This window comes from Cucurbita pepo, chromosome 11, assembly GCF_057944985.1.
Source record: "Cucurbita pepo subsp. pepo isolate OVF chromosome 11, ASM5794498v1, whole genome shotgun sequence".
Lineage (NCBI taxonomy): Eukaryota > Viridiplantae > Streptophyta > Magnoliopsida > Cucurbitales > Cucurbitaceae > Cucurbita > Cucurbita pepo.
This window is the reverse complement of record NC_141808.1, coordinates 3,515,576-3,524,454: the sequence shown is the minus strand read 5'-3', so window position 1 is coordinate 3,524,454 and position 8,879 is coordinate 3,515,576. Positions and strand designations below refer to the sequence as shown.

Genomic DNA, 8,879 nt, shown 5'->3' with positions numbered 1-8,879 from the left:
AAATTAAGAGTGGAAGTTTGTATGTATATAAATACCCAACACCGTTGCAAACTTGAAGATATAAACAATTATTGAGCGTTCCATGGCTACCATTCTCCTCCTCATTCTCATCTCTACCTTTCAATTCCGAACCATCTCCTCCGACACTATCCCCGATCAAGGTATGAATTAAACCCTCTTTCTAATTCTGTTCTATAAAAATTTATACTCGTTTCTTTATAGATTTTAGGTGTAAGATCTTACATCGGTTGGAGACGAGAACGAAATATTTTTTATAAGGGTGTGGAAACCTCTCCCTAACAAACTCATTTTAAAACATTGAGAAGAAACCAGAAAGGAAAGCCGAGAGAGAACAATACCTATTAGTGGTAGACTTGAGCTATTACACTACGAGTGTTCTCGAGTTGTGTTGAGTTGGATTCGGACATTTTTTATACCCAATCCTATTAAGAATGAGAAATTGAAGTGAGTTTAAAATGATGATATATCTTGTGGAAGGTGATCCCAATTCATTTGTCGTCTTCTTCTAATCTCTGTCACTTTCCTTCTATTCTTCATTTTCTCCTGCTTTGATACTATGTTAAGAATGAGAAACATAAGTAGGATCAAAAGTCAAGAAACATAAGTTGGCACCACAGAGATCAGAAGAGGATGATGGACTTTTGATCCCATCTATGTTTCTTGAACTTTTGATCCCATTTATGTTTCTCGAACTTTCAATTCCACTTATGTTACTCATTCTTAACATGGTCTCAGAGTTTTTCATTTTTAACAAATCAATCCACGGGTTGGTGTTGTCAATTTTTCAAACTAAATGACCCTCGTTAAATAATGACTAATCCAATCCTTAGGTTAGATTGATTTGGATGGTTCAAATTATTTATTTAATTTTTTTAATAAAAATAAAATGTCTTAGGAAAAAGTCTCCCCTAATTTAAGGAAATATCATGGGTTTATAATCAATTAATACTAATCTGTTTATAATCTCTGAATATTATCTCCATTAGTGCGAGGTTTGTTGGGAACGGGAAAGCCATGTGTTGAAAAGGGACGAGGGGATTGTCCTGAATAAAATTTGATTGTTTTGTGCTCTGTTTGTTCAGATGTTAGCTACATGAAATTCGTGCACAACGCCGGCGATCTACCAGAAAAACAAGAATACGACTACATAATAATAGGAGGAGGAGCCGCCGGTTGCCCATTAGCTGCAACATTATCATCAAAATTCAAAGTCCTCCTTCTCGAGAGAGGCAGCGAACCCAACAAATACCCCTCCGTCTTAAACGAACAAGGTCTATTAAACGCCTTCTTAGCACAAGACGATGGCCAAAACCCCTTCCAACGTTTCACCTCCGAAGACGGCGTGGAGAACATCAGAGGCCGCATTCTCGGCGGCGGCACCATGGTCAATGCCGGCTTCTACTCAAGAGGCCATCGCCAATTCTTCGAGACAGCCGGCGTCAATTGGGACATGGAAATGGTGGAGAACGCTTATCAATGGGTCGAAGAAACCGTCGTTTCCAAGCCAATTTTGAACGCTTGGCAATCCGCTTTTAAATCAGCGTTATTGGAAGCCGGCGTTGGCCCTGATAATGGGTTCAATTTGACACACCTAATCGGCACTAAAACCGGCGGCTCCATCTTTGACGGCAAAGGCAATAGACATGGCGCGGTGGAGCTTCTCAATAAAGCAGAGCCCAAGAATCTTAAAGTCGCTGTTAACGCCACTGTCCGGCGAATCCTCTTTAATGGCTTATCAGCAAATGGGGTTTCATATTCAGATTCAAAAGGGAAGATTCATACAGCGTTTATCCGCAAGAAAGGTGAGATTTTTTTAAGCGCCGGCGCCATCGGAAGTCCTCTGCTTCTCCTTCAAAGTGGGGTTGGCCCAAAATCTCATCTTTCATCGTTAAAACTCCCCGTCGTCCACCATCAGCCCTACGTCGGCGAATTCATGTCCGACAATCCCCGTTTCGGCGCCACCATCGTGCTTCCATTCCAATTGGCTTCTTCCTCTGTAAAAGTCGTCGGGACATTGCAGGACAATGTGCATTTACAAGCTTTTGCGAGCCCTGCACCGTTTTCGGGTCCCCCAACTTTCAGTCTTCTTCCACCTCAAGCCACTTCGATCAACCCCAGCTTGGTTATTTTTGTTGGGAAATTCTCGGAAGTTCATTCTGAGGGATTTCTCCGTTTAAATTCCACCACCGATGCGAAGAACAATGTAATTGTTCGATTTAATTATTACTCGCATCCGGATGATCTTGCTCGGTGTGTTGAAGGAGTAAGAAAAGTGGGGGATTTGCTTAAAACCCAAACGATGGAAAAGATTAAGACTCAAGATTTGGAGGGTAATAAAGGGTTTCAGTTTATGGGGGTTCCGTTGCCGGAAAATTTGTGGAATGTTAGCTCTGTTGAAGAGTATTGCCGGAAAACAGTGACGACTTATTGGCATTACCATGGTGGATGTTTGGTCGGAAAAGTGGTCGACGGTGATTACAGAGTCATCGGAATGAAGAATTTGCGTGTAGTGGATGGCTCCACGTTCTCCGATTCGCCGGGGACTAATCCTATGGCCACTCTCATGATGCTTGGCCGGTGAGTTGTTAAGCTAAAGTTGAGATTTTCTGATTATGTTTTTATTTCCATGAACTAATAATTTTGAAATTGTTTTGCAGATATGTTGGGCTTAAGGTGCTGCAACAAAGATCAAGTTAAGGAGTGTCGATTGAGAGAGATTATTGCTTGACATTGTTGGATTATATGTGTTTTGATCGTTGATATTTATATTTTTAGTTTATAAAGATTGTATACGAATTTAAGAAATAAAAAAAAATGTTTTTTTTTTTTTATTTATTCCCAAGAACTTGGATAAACTTTATGTTTTATGTTTTAATTCTTGAAATGGGATTGATTACAAAATTTCAACTCATTATTAGCTAATACATGATGGAAAATTGTTTAAATTTAGGGACGTTTGAGAGAAAAATAGATAAATTCTAGTAACTTTACTTTTGATTTCTTCGAAAGGTATGGTATCAATGGAGATCTATTCCTTACTTATAAACTCATGATTCCCCCCTTTATTAGCTAACGTGCGACTCCCTCCCAACCCCTCAACAAGAGAAGAGTTACGATTTTAGAGAATCAGATTGAGAAGACGAATCCATAGGCCAGATATTCTGGTAGGGTAACCCCACACTGGTGTTAGATCCAGCCACCTAGATATGCATTGTCGCACACGTCTCACGACCCAAAGTCGACATACGTTTGTCTTCAGCTTACATGACGACCTAACATGCGCGCACTTTAGCCCGTGTGACGTCCACAACCAACCCACTTGCTTCACGTGACTAGCGATTGCCCTGTCTTCAGCTTCATACGACTCAGCTCGACTTACTTAGTTCTGACAGCTTGGAAACAACTTATTCGGCTCGATAGTCAACATGTAATCCAACTCGTACGCGAAATATGTGATGTACGATAGAAAGATTTGGCGACAACCCTAATCAACCTTTACTCCAATTACTCAGTTCACACAACATAATGTTTGAAGCAACATTTGAAGCAAGAAGATTCAAACGCTAAAAATCAGCCCAAATGAGAGGTTGGCTATTCCAACAAAAAATCTCAAATATGGGGGCCACCTTAAAGTAGGCTAGATGCAACACCATTGAGCTCGTCCCTAGAAAGACAATCATAGCAACAAAATTTTCGTGGAAGGATGGAGTGAAAAGTTCTATGTGCGACAATCTATCGTCAAACACAGGCACCTCATGATTTAGCGCATAATTTTTCTTACAAACGTACAAGAGTGCTATAGTATTAGTTGGGTCCCAAAACGATTTGACTAGTATATTTTTACTGTTGTAGTGGAAGCTAAAGCAATATCGATCCTACTCACACACCTCTAAATATAAGTTAAACAAAGAGACAAAGATTTACTTAGTTCACAGCGAACAAAATCTTCTATATCCACAAATGGTAACCAACCACTGTAATCAAAGTGTTTATTGATTCTATATACGTATATTACATTCATGAATAGGCTAGTTGAATACTCGAAAATTTTCCCATAAATTTATTTTCATAATTATGGTATGTTGAGTCCAATATCATCTTTAGTTTCCGTTTTGAATCGAGATAGATTGCAAAAGTAAAATAAGTTATTATGGCCATTTATTAAGTATTTAATTTAATAACTTGTTATAGACTAACATATTAGAAAATATCTTTAAACCAATTTAAAGAATTACATAGAATCCTGTGTCTATATAGACATCGCAACTATGGAGGGAGGTGTTCATGGAGAATTCAACCATGCCTACCTTTCTCCTCCTCATACTTCTCTTTCTCTCTCACTCCCAATTACTACTCTTAATCTCTACCAACACTCAACCCAATCAAGGTAAATTCCTTCGATCTCTCTTCTTCTTGTTCTTTCGGTTAGTTATTGTCAGGGTTTGGTGATCGTTGAGATATGCTCACATTGACACTGAGTTAATTTTGAGCATGAAAATTGTGAATGTTATAACGTGTTCTATCGTATCCTAATCAACCATACTTAGGCTTAAATAAAGTAATTAAGATATGGTTAGATAATAATTTTTTTTTTTAATTCTCTATCATTCCTTACAACATGTTCACATTACTTACTCATAATATATAGTTTAGAGACGAACCAAGGCAGAATCTGGTAAGCATGTGACACCTAAGTAAATGAAGGGTACACGAATTAACCAAAGTCATATCTGAATGAGAGCGATCGTATGAATAGGAGGATTAAGAACAACATCATACAATATTTGAAAGTTACTATCTATACAAACAAACTGCACTTTCCTTTTTGGTAGTTCACTCATAAGAACTCTATAGTTCGTTTTTGCATAGAGTAATTCTATGTTAGGTAATCTCTTAGAAATTTTCTTAGGATGTATGTGAGTGATGACAAATCATGCTGGAAAAACGCTATTCATTTGAGGGGATAGTGTTCACTCTTAGAAGTAAAGAGTAAGCAACGTTAACATGTTACAACAGGGGATGCAGACAATTTAATCCATAAAGTTTTGATCCTCACACTTATATTTTGTAACAATTTAGTCCATCAAATTGAGCGGCTAATAATTTAGTGGATATAGTTTATAATTTATAACAATTTAGTCTCTATCGTAAAAATCTGATCAATATTTGTACGATTTTTTGTGTGCGTAGATATTAGCTACATGAAATTCGTACGAGATGGCAATGATTTTCCAGAAAAGGAAGAGTATGACTACATAATTGTAGGGGGAGGAACGGCAGGGTGCCCATTAGCTGCAACATTATCAAAAAACTTCTCAACCCTCCTTATTGAAAGGGGCAGTGAACCCAATAAATACCCATCAGTGCTTAAAGAACAAGCTTTACTCAACGTTTTCACCGTTGAAGATGATGGCAAAAATCCCTACAATCGTTTCACTTCCAAGGAGGGTGTGCAGAACCTAAGAGGGCGTGTTCTTGGTGGCACTAGCATGATCAACGGCGGCGTGTACTCGAAACCGAACACGGATTTCTTCAAAACACAGTTAGGGGTGCAGAAATTTGACATGGAAATGGTGGAGAAGGCGTATAAATGGGTTGAAGAAGCTTTGGTGTATAGGCCGAGTTTGAATGCTTGGCAAAATGCTTTTAGAAGGATTCTTGTTGAAGGAGGAATTGTGCCTGATAATGGGTTTGAGTTGAGAGACGTTGTGGGTACTAAAATTACTGGTTCTATTTTTGATGACAATGGGAATAGGCATGGAGCTGTGGAGCTTCTCAATAAGGCACGACCCGGAAATCTCAAAGTCGCTATTCGGGCTACTGTCGAAAGAATTATCTTCTCTGGTTAGTGTTTCAATTCTGTTTGTTGTTGCAGTTATGAAAAGAGCATACATTTCATAAGTACTTGCAGTGGAGAAAACAATAACTAGTAATGCTTCTACAATTTGTCAACCAGTACCGATTCTTCTCCTCTATAATTTACCACATCGTTACAAGTAATGCTTCATTCCCTCTTCTACTAATGTGGGATCTTACAATCCACCCCCTTGGGAGCCCAGAGTCGGCTCAGTGTCTGGCTCTGATACCATTTGTAATAGTCTAAGCCCACCGCGGGTGGATATTATCATCTTTTGAGTTTTCCCTTTTAAGTTTCCCCTCAGTGTCTTTAAAACTCGTCTTAAAGATAGGTTTTCACACTCTAATAAGAATGTTTTATTCCTCTCTCTCCAATCAATGTGTGATCACACAACTTGGGAGTCCAACATCCTAGTAGGCACACAACTTGGTGTCTCTAATACCATTTGTAATAGTTCAAGCCCACCGCCAGTAGATATTGTCCTTTTTCAGCTTTCTCTTTCGAGCTTCCTCTCAAGATTTTTAAAACGCGTCTACTAGAGAAAGATTTCCACACCCTAACAAGAAATGCTTCATTCCCATCTCCAACCAATATGGGATCTCACAATTCACTCTATTTGGGAGCCCAGCGTCCTCGAAGGCACACCATTTGGTGCCTCTAATACCATTTGTAACGGTCCAAGTCCACCGCTAGTAGATATTATCCTCTTTAGGCTTTCTCTTTCGAGCTTCTCCTCAAGATTTTTAAAACGCGTCTACTAGAGAAAAATTTCCACCCTCTAACAAGGAACGTTTCCAACCGATGTGGAATCTTACAATCCATCCCTCTCGAAAGTCCAGCATCCTCGCTGACACACCGAGACTAGCTCTATACCATTTGTAACAGCCCAAGTCCACCACTAACATATATTATCCTTCTCGAACTTTGTACAAAGTCGACTAACAATTCTACTCAAATTACTCCATAGTTTAGTAACTTATTCCACTAAAATCTGTATGAATGGTTTATAGGATCATCAGCAAATGGGGTTTTGTATTCTGATTCAAAAGGAAAGCAACACACAGCAGTCATCCGCAAGAATGGAGAGATAATTGTGAGTGCAGGAGCCATTGGAAGCCCACAGCTTCTTCTCCTAAGTGGGGTTGGCCCAAAATCCCATCTTTCATCCTTAAACCTTCCCCTCATCCTCCACAACCCACACGTGGGTGAGTTCATGAAGGACAATCCCCGTGTCGGCGTCGTTCCAATTCTTCCATTTCCACTAGACTTCACCTCTTCAAAAGTGATCGGTATCTCAAACAACAACACCTACTACTTCCAATCCATCGCCAGCACGTCACCCTTCTCAATCCCTCCTTCTTTCAGCCTCCTTCCCCCCAACTCCACGACCGTCAACCTCAGCATAGCCACCATCGGCGGCAAATTCTCCAAACTCACCTCCGTCGGCTCTCTCCGCCTGAACTCCTCCACCGACGTCAAAACCAGCCCCATTGTGCGATTCAATTACTATTCTAACCCTGCTGATATTCAGCTATGCGTTGGAGGAGTGAGAAAAGTGGGGGATTTTCTAAAAACCCAAATCATACAAAACATTAAAACCAGGGATTTGGAGGGTAATAGAGTAATTCAGTTTTTAGGGCCTCCGTTGCCGGAAAACTTGTCGGATTATAGCTCTGTGGCGGAGTTTTGTAAGAGGACAGTCACAACGTATTGGCATTACCATGGTGGATGTTTGGTCGGAAAAGTGGTCGACGGTAATTATAGTGTCATCGGACTAAAGAATCTTCGTGTTCTTGACGGCTCCACTTTCGCCGTGTCGCCGGGATCTAACCCTATTGCCACCCTCATGATGCTCGGCCGGTCAGTATTTAATATAATAAATAATTGAGTGGTCAATCTTCAATGATGAAAGTCAGCTAATTTAGGAATGATCCTCTCTCTCCCCTCTAGGGTTAGGGGAAGCCTAAAGCAAAGTCATGAGAGTTTATGTTCAAAGTGGACAATATCATACCGTGACCGTGGAGAGTCGTGTTCATCTAAACTTAGTCGTTTCAATATATTGGTAAATCCCTCAAATGTTGAACAAAGGAGGCCTCCTCGAAGGCAGTAAAAAATGACTAAGACTCAAAGGAGTCGAGCCTCAATTAAGGGGAGGCGTACTTTGTTTGAGGGGAGGTGTTAGATGATGAAAGTCCCACATCGACTAATTACCAATATATTGGTAAATCCTCAAATGTCGAACAAGGGAGGTCTCCTCGAAGGCAGTGAGGTGTACTTTGTTCGAGGGGAGGTGTTGGATGATGAAAGTCCCATATCGGCCAATTAGTCGTGCCAATATACTGGTAAATCCTCAAATATCGAACAAAAATTCTCAAATGTCGAATAAAGAACTCCAAAAGAAAAGGAGTCAGGTCTCCTCAAAGTTAGTAAAAAATGATTAAGGGGAGGCGTACTTTGTTCGAGAGGAAGTGTTCGATGATAAAAGTCCCACATCGGCTAATTTAAAGCTTCTTGGAGAAGGAGAAGCCTAAAGCAAAGCTCTGGACAATATCATACCAATGTAGAGTCATATATGTATTTTTTTAGAAAAATAAAAAATATAATTTTTGTTTAATTATTTTTGCAGGTATGTTGGGCTTCAAATGCTAAAACAACGAGGGGTGTAATAAAATGGCAGATTGGAAGAATGCTACAAGAAAGATAATAATAAAGGCTAAGAATTAAAAGGTTTGACCAAAGACAATTTTGTAAATCCAACCATATTGCATAATCTTTTTTTTTTTTTTTTTTTTTTTTTTTTTTTTTTTTGTAAGGTTAAAATTTAATCTTTTATGCAATAATAAATAATATTGAAAAAAATATATATTATTAACTCGAGGGATAAAACATTTTCTTATTCGTTTATATGAATTTTGGGAGAATATATTTAAATATTTAATATATCAAGTTATAATTTTACTTAAATTATATTTAAAAGTTATAAAATATCTAATCAAGCTAA

General features: G+C 39.0%; 2 protein-coding genes across 2 annotated transcripts; both read left to right on the top strand.

The window, feature by feature from the left end:
* Positions 1-2,856, top strand: LOC111805062 ((R)-mandelonitrile lyase 1). Its single transcript, XM_023689931.2, has 3 exons — positions 1-161; positions 1,104-2,598; positions 2,679-2,856. Exons 1-3 carry the CDS (start codon positions 83-85, stop codon positions 2,716-2,718), a joined length of 1,614 nt encoding a protein of 537 aa, XP_023545699.2. The 5' UTR covers positions 1-82; the 3' UTR covers positions 2,719-2,856.
* A 1,437-nt stretch (positions 2,857-4,293) lies between these two features.
* LOC111805875 ((R)-mandelonitrile lyase 1-like) lies at positions 4,294-8,636 on the top strand. Its single transcript, XM_023691146.2, has 4 exons — positions 4,294-4,408; positions 5,212-5,865; positions 6,889-7,738; positions 8,505-8,636. The coding sequence occupies exons 1-4, from the start codon at positions 4,306-4,308 to the stop codon at positions 8,542-8,544; spliced, it is 1,647 nt and encodes a 548-aa protein (XP_023546914.2). The 5' UTR covers positions 4,294-4,305; the 3' UTR covers positions 8,545-8,636.
* The last annotated feature ends 243 nt before the right edge of the window (positions 8,637-8,879 follow it).